Source organism: Cervus elaphus, chromosome 13 (genome assembly GCF_910594005.1).
Source record: "Cervus elaphus chromosome 13, mCerEla1.1, whole genome shotgun sequence".
Taxonomy (NCBI): Eukaryota; Metazoa; Chordata; class Mammalia; order Artiodactyla; family Cervidae; genus Cervus; species Cervus elaphus.
In genome coordinates, this window is record NC_057827.1 from 48770949 (window position 1) to 48794814 (window position 23866).

At 36.7% G+C, this 23866-nt stretch overlaps 1 protein-coding gene across 2 annotated transcripts in view; it reads left to right on the forward strand.

Annotated features, from left to right (window-relative positions):
* BRMS1L (BRMS1 like transcriptional repressor) overlaps nt 1-23866 on the forward strand; it is a 41931-nt gene that overhangs the window by 12529 nt on the left and 5536 nt on the right. For both annotated transcript variants that reach the window (XM_043922053.1, XM_043922052.1), the window contains exons 5-9: nt 16204-16300; nt 17332-17415; nt 18106-18170; nt 18875-18914; nt 20840-20966. In XM_043922053.1, coding sequence (XP_043777988.1) covers nt 16204-16300; nt 17332-17415; nt 18106-18170; nt 18875-18914; nt 20840-20966 — 413 coding nt within the window. The remainder of the gene's footprint in view (nt 1-16203; nt 16301-17331; nt 17416-18105; nt 18171-18874; nt 18915-20839; nt 20967-23866) is intronic.

The window sequence follows — 23866 nt, forward strand, 5'->3', positions numbered from 1 at the left end:
GCTTGGCATCTGCCTGATAAAAGGTTTTTTCATTCTTTATTTTTTTCCTCTCAACTTTTTTCTGGCCTTGTATTTTAGTGTATTACTTATAAATAACATATACCTTGATTTAAAATAAAACTATTCAACAATTTTTGTCTTTTAACTGATAAATTTAGTCCAATTATTTTAATTTGTATTTAAGTCCAGCCTATTCTGTGTTTTTAATTTGTTCTGCTTTATCCTTTTTTAAAATTCTCTTCTGACCTTTTTTTGGTAAGTGTGTGTGATTTATTGAGTTTTAAAATTACATCAGAAATGTATGTCCTCTATTTCTATTTTAATTGATTACCTCCACACTTTCCATTTCTATATTTTAAAGATTATCTTAAATTTTCAGTATGCATACCTCCATTAGTAGAATCTAAATACCAATCAATAGCTCTGTTCTTCTCGATAGAATTCCTATATAAAGGACCTTAGAACTCTTAACTGCAGTTACTCCGTCCCAAATTGCAAGTTATAGTTGTTCACAATTTCTTACATTTCATACTTTAGATGAGACATTACTTTGATCTCATAGATTTAGTTCTGTTTAAGTTTATCCATATTTTATTAATACTAGTTACTTGTTAACTGTTTTTTAATTATTAAATTAATTAATTTATCTGTATCAGATCTTAGCTGTGGCATGTGGAATCTTCACTGCTGCGGGAGGGATCTTTCTCTGTGGTACACGAGCACTAGAGGGCATAGGATCAGTATTTGCCACATGCAGGCTTAGTTGCCTGGAGGCACATGGGATCTTAGTTCCCCAACCAGGGATCGAACCCACATCCCCTGCATTGGAAGGTGGATTCTTAACCATTGGACCACCAGTGCAGCCTCTTGTTCATTGTTTTTTAGCTGCAACCCTTCCCTGCAGGTTTATGTTTTGCTTTTTTGAAGAATATCCTAGGCATTCTTTCCCTGCAAGTCTTTTATTTCAGTTTTTATTTGTTCAAAAATAGCTGTATTTGTAAACATTGTGGAATAACAGTTTAGGGGGTTATAACATTCTAGGATGACAATTATTTCCTGTTAATATTTTTAGGATCTTGCTTTCCACAGTCGGTGCTAGATGCCTACAGTCATTTGTAGATAATTTTTTCCCTTCCCCTTACTGGCTGTAAAAACTCTTCCGTTTGTTGTTCTTCAGTTTCTGTACTGTGTGTCTCCACAGGATTATTTTTCTCTCCTGACTTGGATTTGCTGTGACTTCTGCATCTCAGAATTTGTTTTCCATTAATTCTGTTTTATGTTTTTTTGTTTGTTTGTTTTTTTGGCTGTGAGGTGTGTGGGATCTTAGCTCCCTGACCAGGGATCAAACCTGCACTGCCTGCATTGCAAGGTGAAGTCTTAACCACTTGGACTGGCAGGGAAGTCCCTCCATTAATTGAAATGGAAATTTCAATTAATTAAATTAATTAATTCCAATTAATTCCATTAATTCCATTTCAATTAAATCCAAAAAATGTGAAGATTTCTCAGCTGTTAACTTTTCTGGTATTGCCTCTCTTCCATTGTCTTTACTTCCATCTTCTGGAACTTTAATAAGTCATATGTAAGTCCTCATTCTGTCTTTCATACTGCTTAACAGTGAATTCATATTTTTATTCAGTAAGTCATTATCAGACATTCTTCAGAGCCTAATTCTGCTGTTTCTTATTTCTGCCAAACCTCACAGTTTGTTTCCTTATTTCATGATTCTGGAGGCTTTATTGGTAGGAATTCTGTGAGCCTTGGACAGAAGACGTGGCTCTTGAGATTGTGTGTATGTGTGTGCGTGCATATGCTCAGTCATGTCTGACTCTTTGCAACCCTGTGGACTGTGGCCCGCCAGGCTACTCTGTCCATGGAATTCTCCAGGCAAGAATACTGGAGTGGGTTGCCATTTCCTCCTCCAGGGGAATCTTCCCAACCCAGGGATCAAACCCTGTCTCTTGCGTCTCCTGCATTGGCAGGCAGGTTCTTTACCACAGTGCCACCTGGGAAGCCCCCTTCAAATAGTATCTGCTGTTTTTTCTGCTGAGTTGTTTTAGCCAGGTATCCTCATCTGCCACCAGCACATGACTGCTTTAGTTTTTTGGCTTGGGATTTTCTGTGTTTAAATCTCAGATATGTAGAAGTCAGACTTGAGATGATACATGTTTAGGGAAAACTTTTTTCTCCACTTATGCTCTATGCTGAGAGATTTCCCTCAGGTGGATCGTTTAAGTCAGCCTTTTCATAAAATGTAGTAACCCTTCAGAACCATGCAGGGATCTCAGTTACCTCCAAGATCTTTCTCTTTTAACCAAATAGCCGCTAAAAACCATGCCTCCTCTATTCAGTAACCAGCAAATACCCTCAAGGAAACCACAGTTTCAGTATCAGGTTAGCATGCTGGTTTTTAGCTCCTTGTTTATGTTTGATCCTTGGGGATATCTCTTATTTTCTTGAGAGATTAGCTATGTCTTTAAAAAGATATTTTGTGGTATTCTATCTAGAATGTCTAGATGTGTTGGGAGTTTTATTTAGTTTTGTTTTTTGTGAATATATAGTGTTCTACATTGCCATAAATAAAAGTCAACAAGATACATTTAAGTAATGTTTTTTACTTAGGCAATTGTATTGATATTCTTTCTCTTCCATCATTTTTCAGCTTTGAAAGTCCTCGCTTCTTCATAGAGATGCTGAATATTTACCTGTTTCTTCTGGTTTAGTTATGGTTTGATGTTTTAAATGTTTAATATATAATTACTATTATAATTAATCTGTTTAATTATATAGTTAATCTGAAAATACTCACCAGTAGTTAAGGGCATTTTAGATAGGAAATAGAAGGTGAATAGGAACTTTAAATATTTAGTGTTATGTGTTTTACATTCACTCTCATTTTAATCCTTACAACAATTTTATAGAATAGGAATTGTCTTGATTGTTATGAATAGGTTAACAAAGACTCAGAGAGGTTAAGTAATTTGCTTGGGAGTCACACAGTTAATAAGCAGCAGAACAAGGATTGAAATCCTTTGTTTGATTTTTCTAGTTATTTATGTAGTTTAGTGTTAAATCTGAACTTTGTTATACTGGGCTTTGTATCTGCTTATTCCTTAGTTCTTCATTTGACTCACATATTAATAATGGAAATAACCTGAGGGGCAAGGGAAGTGGGAAGAAGGAAGGCATACTGCCAGTTGTCAGAGTGAAAGTTTGATTAGCAGCAGATAGAAAAGAAGGGCTAGGACCAGAGACTAGACAGGTTCACGCAGGTTTGCACATAGAGAGTATACAGAGGCAATCAAGGCAGCAGATGGTTTGTGTCAAATTAAGGAAGAAAATCATATTTATAGAATACTATAAAGTGCCTCACACACTAAGATGGGTAGAGATGCTTTATTTAGGTTATCTCATTTAAGCCTCCCCATAGAGCTGGAAATGAGTTTTAAGATGTGATGGCAGGTGGTAGCGAGGTTTCAACCAGGCCCTTAGGGTTCAGGGTTAGCATTCCTATTTTTAAAAATTGGTGAGAGCTCTTCAGAGCTCTGATTTTTTTTGGCTTTCAATTCATTTGATTATTTTTTTTCTGATTATAACATTAATAAGTGTTTGATGAGAAAACTTGAGAAATAAGTCTAAAGAAGAGAATAAAAGTAACCATCATCTACTAAGCAGAAGTAATCACTGTTAATAAGTGTGCATGCATGCTCAGTCACTCAGTCATATCCAACTTTTTGTCACTCCATGAACTGTAGCCCACCAACTTCCTCTGTCCATGGGATTTCCCAGGCAAGAATACTGGAGTGGGTTGTCATTTCCTTCTTCATGGGATCTTCCCAACCCAGGGATTAAACCTGAAGCTCCTGCATGCAGGCAGATTCTTTATCACTGAGCCACCCGGGAAGCCCTAAGTGTGCATATGTTTGTATAATTGTTTTTCACATAGCTGGTGTGACTCTGTGTATACTATTTGTATCCTAACTTTTTTATAAGCAGCATTTCATAAGCATATCCTTATTGCTCTAAATACTTTTTTTTTTAAAGGGTCATTTTGTGTTTTATTGTTTATTTTTAAAAATTAGATGGTTCTTTTAAGGCACAAGCCTGCCATCTTCTTGATCAGCTGGCCCCCCAAAAAAGCCTCTTTCTGGCCTCAGCCCCTTGTCTCTTAGATTCATTGGCCTGTTATGCAGTGAGCAGATCAAGCTTGGACTCAGTATCAATTTGGCTTAGCTAGCCAGGAGCCTGCTGCTTGTGGCTAGCTGATCCTGATCAAGGAATATTGGGACAAGACCCTAGCAGCTGCTGGGACCATTTGTCCTGAGGTTCTTTCCTTCAAGATTCCCTACAGTGACCTGGCTGCCCTCAGTGCTTGGCAGTTGAGAAAAGGAACAGACAAACTTCTACTAGTTGACAGACTCAGATTTTGTTTGTAGGGATTCATTAATGACAAACCCAGCCCTGCATGAGATAGGTCTATAATCTCTTCAGAAACTCGACATCTTCCAACTCAGTTCAAAACTGAGTGAACATTCAGGAAACCACTGGCTCATTCACTGCTCTGATGAGGTCTCAGCTTTGGAACCCAGAACAATACAGAGTTATTCACTTAAAGCTCAGAAAGGGATGCAGAATAGTATGTGCAAGATCAAGCCACACTCCTTAGCACTTTAAGAGATCAAGCCGTGAGCCTTTGGAGTGGGAGCACTGCCTCTAAGACCCTATGCTACCAGAGAACTAACCTTCAGTTCAGTTCAGTTCAGTTGCTCAGTTGTGTCCAACTCTTTGTGACCCCATGAATAGCAGCACGCCAGGGTAACCTTAGGTGGTATCAAATAGTGAGAACTCACACAAAGGAAATCTCTGGAATACAAGACCCTGCATCACCCAACACCAGTAGCACCCTGTGCAGAATGCCTCATCTAAACAACAAACAAAACAAAAATATAAACCAAATCATCAGTAGACAGGAGTACCACCTCATCCAGCCTTGCCCAGCCGAGGAAAAGCAAGCAAACACAGAGCACAAATCTCACCTTATATGAAGCTTACACAAACCACTGGGACCAACCTTAGGTGGGCAGAAACCAAAGGGAAGGAAGAGTTCAACCTGGAAGCCTGGAAAAAGAAGAACCAAAAACCCCCCAAAATTAGTAGAGGCAAAGAAATCATAAAGATCCAAGCAGAAATAAATGAAAAAGAAATGAAAGAAACAGTGGGGAAGATTAATAAAACTAAAAGGTGGTTCTTTGAGAAGATAAACAAAATTGACAAACCTTTAGCCAGACTCATCAAGAAAAAAAAAGATAAGAATCAAATCAACAAAATTAGAAATGAAAAAGGAGACATTACAACAAACAGTACAGAAGTAAGAGACTATTATGAGCAACTATATGACAATAAAAGGGATAACCTGGAACAAATGGACAGATTCTTTAAAAAGTTCAATTTTCCAAGACTGAATGAGAAAGAAATTATGAACAACCCAATTACAAGCACTGAAATTGAAGCTGTGATCAAAAATCTCCCAAAGAACAAAAGCCCAGGACCAGAAGCCTTCATGGGAGAATTCTGTCAAACATTTAGAGAAGAACTAATGCCTATCCTTCTAAAACTCTTTCAAAAAATTGCAGAGGAAAGAACACCTCCAAACTCATTCTACAAGGCCACCATCACCCTGATACCAAAACCAGACAAAGACAACACAATAAAAAGAAAACTACAGGCCAATATCACTGATGAACATAGATGCAAAAATCCTCAAAAAGTTTTAGCAAACAGAATTCAGCAACACATCAAAAAGCTCATACACCATGATCAAATTGGGTTTATTCCAGGGATGCAAGGATTCTTCAATATATGAAAATCAATCAATGTGATACACCATATTAACAAATTGAAAGAATAAAAACCATATGATAATCTCAATAGATGCAGAAAAAGCCTTTGACAAAACCCAGCACCCATTTATGATTAAAACTCTTCAAAAAGTGGGCATAGGAGGAACCTACCTCAACATAGTAAAAGCCTTACATGGTAAGCCTACAGCAAACATTATTCTGAATGGTGAAAAACTGAAAGCATTCCGCCTGAGATAAGGAACAAGACAAGGGTGTCCACTTTCACCACTGTTATTGAACATAGTTCTGGAAGTCCTAGCTACAACAATCAGATAAGAAAAAGAAATAAAAGGAATCCAGATCAGAAAAGAAGTAAACCTCTCACTGTTTGCAGATGACATGGTACTGTACATAGAAAACCCTTAAGGTAGTATCAGAAAATTACTAGAGCTAATCAGTGAATTCAGCAAAGTTGCAGGATACAAAATCAATATGCAGAAATCACTTTCATTTCTATATACTAACAAAAATCAGAGAAGTTAAGGAATCAATCCCATTCACCATTGCAACAAAAGGAATTAAATATCTAGGAATAAACTTACCTAAAAAGACAAAAGAACTGTACACAGAAAATTATAAGACACTAATGAAGGAAATCAAAGATGACATAAAAAGCTGGAGAGATATTCCATGTTCCTGGGTAGGAAGAATCAATATTATGAAAATGATTATACTACCAAATGCAATCTACAGATTCAATGTGATCCCTATCAAATTACCAGTAGCATTTTTTCACAGAACTAGAACAAAAAATTTCACAATTCATATGGAAACAGAACGGACCCTCAATAGCCAAAGCAGTCTTGAGAAAGAAGAATGGAGCTGGAGAAATCAACCTTCCTAACTTCAGATTATACTACAAAGCTACAGTCATCAAGATAGTGTGTTACTGGTATAAAAACTGAAATATAGACCAATGGAACAAGATAGAAAGCCCAGAAAGAAAGCCAGGCACCTATGGGTACCTTACTTTTGACAAAGGAGGCAAGAATATACAATGGGGCAAAGACAGCCTCTTCGATAAATGGTGCTGGGAAAACCGGAGAGCTGCATGCAAAAGAGTGAAATTAGAACACTTCCTAACACCATACACAAAGATAAACTCATACTGATTAAAGAGCTAAATGTAAGGCAAGAAACTATAAAACTTTAGAGGAAAACATAGGCAGAACACTCGATGACATAAAAGCAAGATCCTCTATGACCCACCTCCTAGAGTAACAGAAATAAAAAGAAAAGTAAATAAGTGGGACCTAACTAAACTTAAAAGCTTTTGCACAGCAAAGGAGACTATAAGCAAAGTGAAAAGACAACCCTCAGAATGGGAGAAAATAATAGCAAATGAAACAACTGACAAAGATTAATTTCCAAAATATACAAGCAGCTCATACAACTCAATGCCGGAAAAACACAGCCTAGTCAAAAAGTGGGAAAAAGGCCTAAACAGTCATTTCTCCAAAGAAAACATGCAGACAGCTAACAAACACATGAAAAGATGCTCAACATCGCTCATTATTAGAGAAATGCAAATCAAAACTCCAATGAGGTCCTGTTTCACACGGGTCAGAATGGCCCTCCATCAAAAAGGCTACAAACAATAAATTCTGGAGAGGGTGTGGAGAAAAGGGAACGCTTTTGCACTGTTGGTGGGAATGTAAATTGATACAGCCACTATGGAAGACGGTATGGAGATTCCTTAAAAAACTAGGAATAAAACCAGAATAAAACCAACATATGACCCAGCAATCCCACTCCTAGGCATATTCAAAACTGAAATAGACACATATATTCCATTGTTTATAGCAGCACATTTATAATAGCTAGAACATGGAAGCAACCTAGATGTCCATTGACAGATGAATGGAAAAATAAGTTGTGGTACATATACACAATGGAATGTTACCCAGCCATAAAAAGGAACATGTGAGTCACTTCCGATGATGTGGATGAACCAAAAACCTATTATACAGAGTGCAGTGAGTCAGAGAGAGAAAGATAAATATCATATTCTAATGCACATATAGAATCTAGAAAAATGGTACTGAAGAATTTATTTACAGGGCAGCAGTGGAGAAACAGACATAGAGAGTAGACTTATGGACATGGGGAGACGGGAGGAGAGGGTGAGATGTATGGAAAGAGTAACATGGAAATTTACATTACTATATGTAAAGTAGGTAGCCAACGGGAAGTTGCTGTATGGCTCAGGAAACTCAAACAGGGGCTCTGTATCAACCTAGAGGGGTGGGATGGGGAGGGAGATGGGAGGGAGATTCAAAAGGGAGGGGATAGATGTATACCTGTGGCTGTTTCATGTTGAGGTTTGACAGAAAACAACAAAATTCTGTAAAGCAATTATCCTTCAATAAAAAAAATTCTTTTTCTTCTAGTTTTATGAAGATGTAATTGACATATAGCACTGTGTAAGTTTAAAGTGTGCATCATAGTGATTTAATTTACAAGCATCATGATATAAATTTAATGGGCATCCATCATCTCATATAGATACAAAATTAAAAGATAGAAAAATAAATTTTCCTTGTGATGAAAACTCTTAGGATTTACTCTTAACAACTTTCGTATATAACACACAGTGGTGTTAATTATATTAATCATGTTGTACTTGTTTATTTTATAACTGGAAGTTTGTACCTTTTGACGGCCTTCAACCAGTTTCCCCCTCCCTAAATACTCTTAAAAATCTGCTTTTACTGGGTAATGTGTATACATATTTCTGAAAGCACAGGCTTATAATGCAAAACAGCAGTCTCCACTCCCATCTCTGTGTTGTACATGCAAGCAGCAATTGTCTATCTAAATCTTTTATCTACTGCTTCTGGAGTTTAGCCTCATTTCTAAATAATATCAGTTTTGGATGGTACCTTTTGAAAGCTGAGGATTCCATAATAGTTTCCCTCATCTCATTCTTCTAATATTGTTATGTCACAATTTTTGTTTTTGTTGTAACAATAACTATTTTTTACTGATCTCAGAGTTATGCTTTGCTCAAACTTCCCTTCTTGTACAACTATTTTTTTTTTTTTTGCCTTCGAATTAATTGCTTCTTTTATTGTTAGTTTTTCTTATTTATCAGTTCTCCCCAGAGACTCCAGCAGATTTATGAAAACCCGCAGTGCCATTTTCCACATGGCCAGATGTGTCAGGTAATCCATGAGACCCATTTCCTTCTGGAGTTCTCCATCCTGGGAGCAAGTCTTCCATCCCTAGACCCTGTTCCTTTCTGCTCCATCCTTCAGATACTTTCTATGCCAGCTGCTTCTCTGTCTTCATGGGTATCTCTTCACAAGTAAAGTAATTCCCTTTAACTTCTTTCCCTACTATAGTCTTGTTTTCTTTTTTTCAGTTTTGTTGAGTAGCTTCTTGGGGAAAAAGTGTATAGAAGTTAGTTGTTTGAGATTTCTTGTGTTGGTTATCTATTGCTTTATAATAAATTACTCCAAAATTTAGTCACTTGTAACAGTAATCAGCATTTTATTTTGCAGTCTCTATGGTCAGGAATTTGGGAGCATTAGCTGGGTGGTTCTGGCTCAGGGAATCACATGAAATTGCAGTGAAGAGGTCAGCCAGGGAAGCAGCTATTTGAAGGCTTGACTGGGACTGCAGGAACTGCTTCTACGGTGACTTAAAGACTGGCAGGTTGTTGCTGGTTGTTGGTTGGAAGCCTTATTCCCATAGGCCTCTCCACAGGCTGACTGAGGGCTCCCATGACCTTGTGACTAGCTTCTCCCAGAGTGAATGGTTCACAAGAGCAAGACAGAAGTGACAGTGTTTTTAATAACCTAGATTTCTTCCACATTCTGTTCATTACAGATGAGTCATTAAGTCCTGCTCACTTTCAAGGGGACTGGAATTAGGGTCTACCTTTTGAGGGAGGCATGTCAAAGATTTATTGGACATGTTTTAAAACCCTTACATCTTTCATGTCTGGAACCATCTTTTAACTCACCTTTCAGAGTATGGAATTCTAGATGGTAAGTAATGATGTTTCCTCAGAATTTTGAAGGCAGTTTTCCATTGTTTTCTAGCTTCCAGTATTGCTTTGAGAAGCCTGTTATCATTGTGAATCCTGATCCGCTGTACATGACCTGTTTTCTTCCTGAATAGCTGTAAGATGTTTTCTTTATCCTTGATGCTATGGAACAGCAAAGTGATATGTGCGTCTCTTTTCATTCATGTGAATACTCAGAGGAACATTTATATCAGGAAACATATCTTTTATTCTGAGAAGTTTCTTATATTGTTTCTTCTCCATTATTTTCTGTTTTCTCATTTTGGAACTCTTATTGGTTAATTGCTGAACCTCCAAGATTGATCCTTGAATTTTCTTATATTTCATATATATATTACATTATTACATATTATGTAAATCTTACATATTATATTTTTATTGTGCTTCCCTCCACCTCCTCCCTTCATTCTTATTTTATTCTTTTTAAGAGTATATTCAACTTTCTTTTCCAATCCTTCTACTAAATATTTTATTTCCATTCTGTATTTAATTTCCAGGAGCTCTTATGTCCTCTGATTGCCCATGTTTTATATTTTTTCCAACTCCTATTCTTTTCTCATGGGTGTGATCTCATCCCTTTATGGGTATTAAATGCAGTTGTTTTGAACTTCTCTGTATCTTGACTTGTTTCTGTTTCTTTATACTTCTTTTCTGTTCATTTGTCTCCGTGTCTTTCGTTTTGATGCTTTTCACAAACAACTGGCCACCTTTGGCCATCATACGTATCTAGGAGTGAGTCAATAAAATCTGCCTGTGTGCAGAGCTTGTCAGCTGCTGAGCTCTAGGAGTTTTCTTCTCACTGGTGAGCCTTTCTCTCTTTGGGGCTTCCCATGGGTTTTCCCCTTTCCAGACCCTTCTTCATTTCTTTCTAGATTTGGAAGTATGCTTTGCAAGCATACTTTGCAAGCAACCTTTGCTTGCTTTTTAATGTGTCTTTAATTTCTGTGTGCACAAATAGTTTTTTAAAACATAACTTGTTAAAAAAAAAACATAACTTATCCTCCAGATTTTTGGGCTTTGAAAAGCTTTCTTCATCCCAATATACTTCCTTTAAATTTCATTTTATAAATTTGTTTAGTCCATTAATTTTTTTGTATAACATAAGGCAAATATTTTTCGAATATTCCCCCCTCTCAAATTCTTTCTTTACAGAGTGCCTGCGTGTGTATAGTGTACATAATGCAGATCTTGGGGTTCTGTCTCAGTTTATTTATCATGTTCAGAGGTTATGGCATGGCATTGTGCTCCTTCCTTTGATAACTATAAGTGTAGTTTGTTGATTTATTTTGTACGTGTTTTCTGTTTACTTCATTATGTCTTCGGGAAGAGAGAGTTTATGATCTCGATTCATTTGTAATTTTACTGTAGCAGTTTTCCCCTACTTTTTGAATTCTGAATGTTTGTTATCTGCAGAGTAGTACAATAATTTCTGTAGCCAATACTCTGTTACTGGATTTTACTTTGTTCGTGGTTTTATGCATTATAAGTATTGCTGTTGTGGGCATCCTTTTCCATGCAACATTGGCCAAGGTTGTTACTTCTTTAGGATGGAATCCTCAGCGTAATTACTAGATCAAAGGATATAGTCAGTAAAGTCCTTAAAACTTACTTGTAAGTTACTTTCTAAATTGTTGAGTTGGTTTGTATTCTCTGTATCAGTTGGCATTGTTTATTTATTTATTTTAAATTGATTAATTTATTTTAATTGGAGGCTAATTACTTTACAATATTGTGGTGGTTTTTGCCATACATTGACATGAATCAGCTACGGGTATACGTGTGTCCCCCGTCCTGAACCCCCCCCCCACCTCCCTCCCCACCCCATCCCTCTGGGTTGTCCCAGCGCACCGGCTTTGAGCACCCTGTCTCATGCATCAAACTTGGACTGGTGATCCATTCTACACATGGTAATATACATGTTTCAATGCTATTCTCGCAAATCATCCCACCCTCATCTTCTCCCATAGAGTCCAAAAGCCTGTTCTGTATATCTATGTCTCTTTTGCTGTTTTACATATAGAGTTGTTGTTACCATCTTTCTAAATTCCATATATATATCTGTTAATAAATACTGTATTGGTGTTTTTCTTTCTGACTTACTTCACTCTGTATAATTGGCTCCAGTTTCATCCACCTCATTGGAACTGATTCAAATGCATTCGTCTTAATAGCTGAGTAATATTCTGCTGTGTATATGTAGCACACCTTTCTTATCCATTCATCTGCTGATGGACATCTAGGTTGCTTCCATGTCCTGGCTATTATAAACAGTGCTGCGATGAACATTGGGGTACACGTGTCTCTTTCAGATCTGGTGTCCTCAGTGTGCATGCCCCACAGTAGGATTGCTGGGTCGTATGGCAGTTCTATTTTCAGTTTTTTAAGGAATCTCCACACTGTTCTCCATAGTGGCTGTGCTAGTTTGCATTCCCACTGACAGTGTAAGAGGGTTCCCTTTTCTCCACACCCTCTCCAGCATTTATTGTTTGTAGACATTTTGATAGCAGCCATTCTGACTGGCGTGAGATGGTACCTCATTGAGGTTTTGATTTGCATTTCTCTGATAATGAGTGATGTTGAGCATCTTTTCATGTGTTTGTTAGCCATCTGTATGTCTTCTTTGGAGAAATGTCTGTTTAGTTCTCTGGCCCATTTTTTGATTGGGTCATTTATTTTTCTGGTAGGCGTTGTTTATTATAATTGAAAAGAATAAAACAACTTTGCCAAGTGAAAAATAGTATTACATACTGCACATTTAATTTGCCCTTATATTTGTCTCTGTCTCTTTTGGCTGTTTTTGGTAGTGAGTATGGACAGTATTTAGACTTTTCTTACTGATTTATCTATGCTTGTTTAGTTTCATCTGATGGTTTTAAGGCTTTGTCATGTTGCAGATATTTTTTATTGCTTTCTTCTTACCTTTGTTTGCTTTTTAATGTGTCTTTAATTTCTGTGTGCACAAATAAGTTTTTTAAAACATAACTGTAAAAAAAAAAACTTGTCCTTCAGATTTTTGGGCTTTGAAAAGCTTTCTTCATCCCAATATACTTCCTTTAAATTTCATTTTATAAATTTGTTTAGTCCATTAATTTTTTTGTATAACATAAGGCAAAGAACCTCATGTTATAGAATTTTTTCTCTGCATCAGTTCAGTTCAGTCACTCAGTCGTGTCTGACTCTTTGTGACCCCATGGACTGCAGCACGCCAGGCCTCCCTGTCCTTCACCAACTCCCAGAGCTTGCTCAAACTCATGTTCATTGAGTCGGTGATGCCATCCAGCCATCTCATCCTCTGTTGTTCCCTTCTCCTGCCTTCAGTCTTTCCCAGCATCAGGGTCTTTTCCAGTGAGTCAGTTTTTCGCATCAGGTGGCCAAAGGATTGGAGTTTCAGCTTCAACATCAGTCCTTCCAATGAATATTCAGGACTGATTTCCTTTAGGATGGACTGGTTGGATCTCCAAGGGACTCTCAAGAGTCTTCTCCAGCACCACAGTTCAGAAGCATCAATTCTTCAGCTTTCTTTATGGTCCAGCTCTCATATCCATACATGACTGCAAAAACTGCAAAAACTGCAAAAACCATAGCTTTGACTAGATAGACCTTTGTTGGCAAAGTAATGTCTCTGCTTTTTAATAAGCTGTCTAGGTTGGTCATAACTTTTCTTCCAAGGAGTGTCTTTTAATTTCATGGCTGCAGTCACCATCTGCAGTGATTTTGGAGCCCCGAAAAGTAAAGTCTCTCACTGTTTCCATTGTTTCACCATCTATTTGCTATGAAATGATGGGGATGGATGCTATGATCTTAGTTTTCTGAATGTTGAGTTTTAAGCCAACTTTTTTTTCTCTGTACAGTTAAACTCATTTTTTTCTTGTCATTTATTATCATCTGGTTTTCAAATGATTTGAAAAGTCACCTTTTTGTAACATTTTCCACAACCGGAGTCTGTTTCTTGGCTTTTAAATCCTATTCTGCTTATCTTTTTATTCTAATGCAGCATACTTAAAAAAAAAAAAAGAATGGAGCCTTATTAATATGTTTTGTTCTTTCTCTGGTAATGCTAGTCCTTGAAAGTCTCCCAAGACGCTAGTTCAGGTTCAAAACTGTGAGATGCCTTAGTCAGGGAACTGCCAACAGGCAGTTGGTTCTGAACCCAGGCCAGAGGGAGACCAGTGCAAACATGGAACCTTGGAGCCACTTTCCTGGCACTCCCTAACATGGCCCTGATGAGTACGAGCATGGTCTCAGTTGGTGAAAGGGGTCAGTGAGCAGGTTCACTAAGTATACGTGTGAAGATTGGAGGGGGGTGGGATTTTGAAGCCAAATATGTAGTTATAATTAGTAATACTTTAAAAAAGCTAAATTACCTATTGAGTATAGAAGGCTCTAGAGGCACCAGAGCAAGGGAGTTTGAATGCCTCTTTCTTTTCTGGATGGCTTTTTACTTGCTTCATTTATGACTTTCTTTCCTTCTCATGGAAGGCTGTTGAGGGGCTGGGGATAAGGGAGAGAAGAACAAAGAATAATGAGGATAGAGTCAAGACACTTCTATTTGTGTAATTTAAAGTATACCTATAATATTTTTTAGAGATGCCTTCAAAACTTCAAACATTTCAGTCCCATTGTACCTTTTTTTTTTTTTTAATTGTAAACAATGACTGGTAGGTTTATTTCAGAATTTCTGCTTGGCCTAGGACAAATATATCGATGGAATACAAAGAGAATTTAACAGCTTAAAGTCCATATTCTTTTTTTTAATGGTAATTTTTACAAAAATTTTTTTCATTGAAATATTCTTGAAAGCAAAGTCTTTATCACTTCTGCTTAGCTTTCAGAGTCCTCTTTGGTTGGAGAATCTGGTTCTATTCATAGCCATCACACAATCTTGACTGTGGCTGCAGCCTGTTCTTGCTTCTTATCTGCTATGTAACAGTTCCCAATTCTTGTAGTACAATGTAGATAATGCTAAACTATTCAATAAAATTTTACCAAAGGCAGAGGAGTAAGTAAAAAGAAGTTAGCATAGAGAGTAACATGTAATGAGATAATTTTTCAAAGGAGATCTAGTTTTAGCCTTCTTCAGCTCTGCTTTCTCTCTACCTCCAAGATTGCTTCAAATTTACAGAAACCATCTTTTCTCTACCACTTGGGAGAACCTTCAAGCATATGTAGACTCTAAATTTCAAACCCCAAAAGAGAAGACTTCATGATTGACACTGGGAATGCTGAAAATGGGCATGACTTATGCCTTCCACAAGAAATCATAACAAACTGTATTCCAGTAGCTACTATGAGACAGTCATATCTAGCTATATCCCAATAGGCTATTGTCTTTACTAGAGATATGCATGTGGTCGGTGGGTGGCAATCTGTCACAGCCTTTTAGATTATAAATCTATGTGTAATTTATCATATAAAATTATAGTGGGAAATGGCAACCCACTCCAGTATTCTTGCTTAGAAAATTCCATGAACAGAGGAGCCTGATGGACTACAGTCCATGGGGTCACATAGAGTTGGACACTACTGAGTGCACACACATACACACATACACACACATTGATGCTCATCTTGTAGCTTTTAAAATAAAGGATACAGTATTTTATAATAAAAAAAACAATGGGCTAGAACAAGTAGACCTGGATTCTAGTCTGATTTACTAGTAAATAGTCTTGTCTCTTAGCCAGTGGCTCAGTATTTCTATAGTTTTGTGGAAAGATTGGGATATAATTAGCTTGTAATTTTACAATTTTATCTTTAATTGAATTGTTTAAATAATTATAAAATTTATACTTGAATTTTTTCTCTTGATGATATATTAATCTCTTTTAATATGATTGGCATATTAGTGAGGAATTGTTCTGATAGGAGAAAAAATAGTTTGTTTTACAATGATGCATTTTACAGGACAGGCTCTCCATTGTGCTGACAGGGGACCTGCCTGTATTTAAAAGGGGCTACAGGAGCTCACTATGAGTTTTTTATGAAGTAAATATTTGCCTCTTTATCACATGCAGATTTAGATGTTCTTTTTTTTTTAAGATTTAGATGTTCTTAAACAATTGTGTGTAGTTCACTGTATACTTAGATTCTTTACTTTCTAGTCTTAGTTCATTCATATATTTGACATTTCATCATTAAAATTTTTAAGTTGAATTTCAACAAAAGCACCATATGTTAAAATACTTGAAGAGTGAGTTATTTGATACTGTTAGTTAAATATGGAACGATTCTTTTCTTCCTACTTATGTGTGGTCTGTTTTTTTTTTATCCCAGAGTGAAAAGCTTTTGTTGTATGATACAGTACAGAGTGAGCTGGAGGAGAAGATCAGAAGGCTTGAAGAGGACCGGCACAGCATCGATATTACCTCAGGTAAAGGGAAGGCTGTGACTCAGGTGTAAGTGACACTGAACCTCTGGTTTCCTGAGGTGTCTCATCACATCTCGCCTCCTATACAAACGGTATATAAATCAGGTGTCCTAAAGAGAGGGCAAGGAGGAAGACTGCTAAAGAATTTGCTGTGATTGTGAGTGTTGCTTTAATTTGGACTCATACTTCAGAAAGATGTAGAAAATGAAGCACATGAAAAGGAATAAAATAGAAGTGCGGCAGAACAACAGGCATAAGAATAATGTACTGTAAGACTAGTTAAGAATATTAGTACAACAGAAGAGTAGTTAGTATTGGAAGACAGCTACAGTATATATTCTTTCCTCTTAAGTCTTGAAAGATTGTCACGTGGAAGAAGGAGTAGAAGCCTTTTCTCTTGGTCCTACACAAACTAGGACAAAAGGATGGATACTATAAGGAGGCAGATTTTTGTCTCAAAAAAGGGAAATATTTATTAACAATGAGATTAGGCCAAAGTGAAATTGGCTTTTTCAGGGAAAGGCTTTCTACACCTTGGAAGATTTCCTGGGTTATCCTATGATTCTTGCATGTGTACTATGTTACTTGTTATAAATTCTGTTTCTCCAGTATGGAGAAGGCAGGCTCCCGTGCCACTGTTCCATTAGTTGGGTGACCATGGGTGACAGTTGTTTTAGCTTTTCTGAGTCAGTCTCTTCGTATGATTGAAGTAATGAAACTGTCTGCCTGAGAGGTAGCTTCGAAGATTAGTTGAGACCACTCGTGATGAATATTTAAGTGCCTGACATTTATGTTCATCAGTTACTAGGCATTAAGTGCCAAATTGAATTTTGCTCTAATGAAAGCAGAGGAAAATTCATGAATATATAGCTGCTCATGAAATTATATCTAGTCATATATATATACAGCATATACCCATATTTATATCATATAAACATAGCCGCCAATGCAGTTTTGCTACTATGAAATTATAGTCTTTTTTTCCCTTTGATCTCAAGAAGTCAGATAATACTTAATTTTTATTTACTTGCCAGAGCTGTGGAACGATGAGCTTCAGTCAAGAAAAAAGAGGAAGGATCCTTTCAGTCCTGACAAAAAGAAGCCAGTTGTTGTGTCAGATATCCTTTTTCAAATTTTCTGTTTTTTTAAAAATTTTTTGTTGTTGTTTTAATGTACTTTTTTGCACTGTGCATATCTTTGTAACTTTTATTAGTATACATTGTCTTTATTTGCATAATCCTGTAATAAGAAAAGATGATTTTTAAAAATGATTGAAAGCAGAAGGGTATAGTTTAGATTAAGCGAGGTAGAGAGGATAAGAAATTTAGCCATGATCTCAACTTTGAAAATTAATATGGCTTTGTAGATCACAAGGGCTTTGAAATGAAGCAGTTGTTTATTATATAGCATGATTGGTTAATTCTCATGTGTACTTTTTAACATTTTTAATGTTTCTGAAACTGGTATGTCTTTAAATTAAATTAATGTATACATTCAATCTTGGCATTCCCTATGGTGCCCTCCGCTGGCTCCTGCTTTCCCCTCACCCACCTCAAAATAGTGATTAGGTTGTTGGTGTATCTTACTGTCAGAGACACCATAGGATTAAGAGAATATAGTTATAATATCTGAAGTACTAGAACATACTTATGCCGATACTAAGTTTTTTGAAAAACAGTTTGGAGTCAGAATTCAGCATGCTGAAGGTTTCTGTCTTAAGTCATTGTTCCAGTCTCTGAAAAACAGAAATTTGGAAGTGTAGTGTAAAATTGAAATTCTTACAGCTAAACTGACCTTGACTTTTTAACGTCCATATATAGTTTATATGTTACAAGATCTTGATATTCTTGAAGACTGGACAACAATAAGGAAGGTATGATTAAAGAGCAATGGAATTCAAGTATATTTTTTGTAGTCTACTTTTTAAGAGTCTATAATTTTTCACTAATACATGAAAATATTGTTGTAAATATGCTTTACTTTGCAACAGTCTCTCTAAGGCAGTCATTACTAATACAGATAACTGTGGATTGCAAGAGTATTTTAAGAGAGGCATGTTAGCAGTTTGATTGTATTTTTTCCTGTGATAACGTAATTAATAATTTATGCAAAAGTATGGAAAAGTGTTTAGGTTGCCCCAAAATAGTAATGAATTACCATTCTGTGCCTAGTTCTTAGCCTGGTACTGGCTCACAGAAGGCACTCAGATATATTTGTTGAATGAATGAAAGTGAGTGAATATTTGAACCTTTATTATATATTTTTGCATTTTGTCATTAAACATTGAAATGTTAGAAGATTTTCTGTGCTTGTTTGAAAGTGGAGACTTATTTTCCCATTAAAATTTTTCATTCTCAGAAGCTTCTCAGTTGAGAATTTGAGATTATCTTAGGTATTGATAACATCTCTAGAAGAAATTTTATATTCCCATGGTTTTAGAAATTACCAATTTATTGAAGCAGATCATGTTTCACTGTGTTTGTTATTAAGCTTGTAAGTTTTATATATTAAATGGATATCTAAATATACTTTGATTTTGAACTCAGACATCTTTCTTCTTTTTTTTTTTTAATTAAGGCAATGGCTACACTTGGTCCACATAGAGTGAAAACAGAACGTAAGTCATTTTGTCTGAGTTCAGAAATCTTCTCTTTGGAGACTTTTAAAGTCATCTACATATTAAACCACTCCCCCATCACTGGTTTCATGTCATCAGTGAACACTATATGCAGAACTGTGAAAAATTCTTCTGGAGTCTTTGCCTCATGTAAAAGTTTCACAATTTCTAAATGGAATGTATTTCTTCTTTTAGTATTTCAACTGCATTACAATTGCTGATAATGGATCAGTAATCTTAAAAGTATTTATTTAGTGTTTTTTAATGGGCTCAATAATTCTATAGGGGAGGTGTCTGGAGTCCGTGGATGGCCTTCAGAGAGACTGTGAATAGGAATTGTGGAATTTCAATTCCACAAGCCTCTGGAATTGTGGGCAAAATTACTTCTATACCTATATTTTCTATGAGAGAGATTAGAATGCTTGCAGTGGGGTTCATCAAAAATCCAGAAATCACTGCCAAAGTAGTGACAGACGTTATTGTCTAGAATAATTTCTCTGTTTCTACCTTCTTTCACTATATAGATTTGAGCCATGGATTCCTTTAAGAGTCTCACTACACTGTTGAATGCGTCTCCTCCCCAGCCCCTGTTATCTTTAGCTTGTGTATTCTTTGTTTTCTTCATGGCACTTACCACAATTTGTAATTTTTTGATTGTTTACATGTTTACCTGTCTCCTGAGAGAATCGTAAGCTCCACAAAGGTCAGAAATCTGTCTGTTTCAGTCACAGTGCTCAGAAAACATTTGTTGAATGAATGAATGAGTGAATACTTACTGAAAACCTTTTACATACCAGGCACTTTTTGAGGTCAGTGAATGCAGTGGTGCAAGACTTGAATCTTCCTGGAACTTCCTTGAGGGAGGCAGAATGATAATGTAAATGTAAATAGATAACTAACTAGATAATGACAAATTGTAATAATTGCTATGAAGGAAATATAAAGCTGTGAGGAAGATTAATGAGGAGTGGGTAGAGTGGTTGGGGAAGACCTTTCTGAGGTGGTGACATTTGAATGATGCAGAGGGGCGTATTTCATGGTGTGCTTTTGACAGTGTGCTTCCATAAAGAATTTTTTTTTTTCCTGCATGAGTTTATCTGATGAATCTCAAACCATTTCTAGAATTTCAAAATGAAAATTCTACTGAGGGCATTTGCTTTTTAGAATCAAAGGCCTGGGAAATTCTTGGAATATATGTTAAACTTTGCTCTTTTGAAAGTGTCAGTTGAGACAATAAAGTGTCAGGTGAGACAATATGAAAAAATATAATTTTCAGTGGAATTACGATAACTTAGATTTTAAATCTTACTTAAAATTGGCACTAGTAAAGCAGAGTGCATCGTCTCTCCTCCTTACACTTGTCTAGTTATTGCTTTATTATATATTGTTTGTGTGTGTGTTAGTCATTTGGTTGTGTCTGACTCTTTGCAACCCCATGGACTGTAGCCCACCAGCCTCCTCTTTCCATGGAATTTCTCCAGGCAAGAATACTGGGTTGCCATTCCCTTCTCCAGGGGATCTTCCCCTCCCAGGGATTGAACCTGAGTCTCCCGCTTTGCAGGCAGATTCTTTGCCGTCTGAGCCATCAGGGTTTTTCAGTGGAAATATGACAACTCAGATTTTAAATCTTACTTAAAACTGGCATTAATAATGAGTAATATATCTGCCCTCTTGCACTTGTCTAGTTAATTGATTTACTATATATTGTTTAGCTTTATTAAATAGCTCTATTAAAAACTGAATTATATAAAAAATGTAGGAAATGAAATTCCCTTTGTTTTTATTAGATGTAGGTTTGTTATCTAAAATATTTTTAGTGTTTTTTCATATATATGCGTGATTGGTATTAACGCTTAAGTGTTCTGCACTTTTGTTCTTCTGACAGTGTCTTATTAATATGATGGTTTTTGAACTGATCCCTTTAGCACCCGTGAAACTGGAAAAACACCTGCACAGTGCTAGATCCGAAGAGGGAAGGTTATACTATGACGGTGAATGGTATATACGTGGACAGACGATATGTATTGACAAAAAAGACGAATGTCCTACAAGGTAAAAAGCCTTTATTGTTTCAATGCTGCTTAGTATTAGAGTGTACTGCGTTGTTGTCGGTAAATCTTTGCTGCTTGTGTAGTGCATTCATAATACATTAACATTTGCCTATGGATTTCTTTCTTCTCGTGATGTATGATTTGATTAGCATGTTTGAACACCGGTGTTAATGTTATACACTAGAGTTACATATTAAGTTCATGGACACAAGCATTAACATAAGTGGAAAGATTAGAATTATTTAGCCAGGTAAGAAATCCCATTTGTTAATTCTTACAGTAGATGACTTGTTACCATTCTCGTATTATGACCTTTAAACCAGACTACTATAAATTTGACAGTGTGCTTCCACTGTGTGGCTCTTAATTCTTAACTTTTGGGGGAATATTTTAGTATTTTCTATTTAAAAAATCCCGTCAATTAGAATGGGAAAGGAATGGAAAATTAATGAAAATTTAGAGTGATGGTAATTAAAGTATAACTTGCAAACTGAAAATTGCCTTTTAAAAGATTCAACCTGTCTGGGCTTAAATAAAGTTTGTATAATTATTTATAGAGCCTTCTTAAGTTTTCTCTGATGTGACCTTTGGAAAATATTAATGTGCCTCACTTCTTTAGTTCCTTTAGCAGTTTATTATTTAATCCTCAGAGGTTTTTTTGTCCTCTACAATAAGAAAATAACTTTTTCTAGGTAGTAATAGTAAATAAAGTGTTTGCATTTAGTATTGAATACTCATTTCAGGAGCAAACTTTTCTCATAAAAGTCCATTGAGCTAATTAATTACTAGGTTATATATATAATGCCCCTGGGTTTTTTGCTTTATCTTCTTGCTTTTGAGTCATATAACTACTACTACTTAGAATCTGTGTGTGTGCATGCTAGTTGCTTCAGTTGTGTCAGATTCTTTGTGATCCCATGGATTGTAGCCTGCCAGGCTCCTCTGTCCATGGGATTCTCCAGGCAAAATACTAGGGTGAGTTGTCATGCCCTCCTCCAGGGGATCTTCCTGACCCAGGGATCGAATCGATGTCTCTTAGATATCCAATATTGGCAGGTAGGTTTTTTACCACTAGCACCACCTGGGAAGCATTTATATTATATTATATTATATATATATATATATAAAAAATACCCCTGGCTTCTTTGCTTTATCTTATTGCTTTTGAGACATGTAACTACTACTGTGTAGTGTAAATGTGGTTAGAAAGGAAATGCTTGTGCTCAGTCACTAAGTTGTGTCTGACTCTTTGCAACCCCTTGGACTGTAGCCAGTCAGACTCCTTTATCCAAGGGACTTCCCAGGCAAGAATACTGGAGTGGGTTGCCGTTTCCTTCTCCAGGGGAAGGCTCCAGGGGGTCTTCCTGCACCATAGATCAAACCCGTGTCTCCTGTATTAGCAGGTGGATTCTTTACTATTGAGCCACCAGGGTAGCCCTAAAAAGGAGATAAAATAGCATAAAAGAGGATTAAACATAAACATAGTTTTAGAAAGAATTCTGTTAGGTTGGTGCAAATGTAATTGTGGTTTTGGACTGTGAATTTTAAATCATTGTTACTAGCTTCAAACACATCTTTATTAATCAAAATGGGAACCATTACAATCAACACATTTTTGCCAACGAAAAATGAGTTTATTTCTGTAGCACAAAAATCCATGCCTCGAGATGTGATGAACTCTTTCTTAGAAAACATTTTCTGCACCTGCTGGTTGTGGAAGCGTTTTCCCCACAAGAAGTTGTTGAGATGCTTGAAGTGGTTGTCAGTTGGCATGAGGTTAGGTGAATATGGCAGATGAGGCAAAACTCGTATCCCAATTTGTTCAACTTTGAAACGGTGGTGGTGCGATGTGTGTTTGGGTGTTTTCGTGGAGAAGAATTGGACCCTTTCTGTTGCATGCTGGATGCAGGCATTGCAGTTTTCAGTGCATCTCATCAATTTGCTGAGCATACTTCTTAGATCTAATGGTTTCATCAGGATTCAGAAAGCTGTAGTGGATCAGATGGGCAGCAGACCACCAAACAGTGACTGTGACCTTTTTTTGGTGTAAATTTGGCTTTGGGAAGTGCTTTGGAGCTGCTTCTTGGTCCAACTGCTGAGCTGGTCATCCAGAGTATTGGAGAATCATCTTCAACATCAGTCCTTCCAATGAATACCCAGAACTGATCTCATTTAGGATGGACTGGTTGGATCTCCTTGCAGTCCAAGGGACTCTCAAGAGTCTTATTCAACACCACAGTTCAAAAGAATCAATTCTTCAGCACTCAGTTTTCTTTATAGTACAACTCTTACATCCATACATGACTACTGGAAAAGCCATAGCCTTGACTAGATGGACCTTTGTTGACAAAGTAATGTCTCTGCTTTTCAATAAGCTGTCTAGGTTGGTCATAACTTTCCTTCCAAGGAGTAAGCATCTTTTAATTTCGTGGCTGCAGTCACCATCTGCAGTGATTTTGGAGCCCAAAAAAATAAAGTCAGCCACTGTTTCCACTGTTTCCCCATCTATTTGCCATGAAGTGATGCAACTGGATGCCATGATCTTAGTTTTCTGAATGTTGAGCTTTAAGCCAACTTTCTCACTCTCCTCTTTCACTTTCATCAAGAGGCTGTTTAGTTCTTCTTCACTTTCTGCCATAAGGGTGGTGTCATCTGCATAGCTGAGGTTGTTGATGTTTCTCCCGGCAATCTTGATTCCAGCTTGTGCTTCTTCCAGCCCAGCGTTTCTTATGATGTACTCTGCACATCAGTTAAATAAGCCTTGATGTACTCCTTTTCCTATTTGGAACCAGTCTGTTGTTCCATGTCCAGTTCTAACTGTTACTTCTTGACCTGCATAGAGGTTTCTCAAGAGGCAGGTCAGGTGGTCTGGTATTCCCATCTTTTCCAGAATTTTCCACA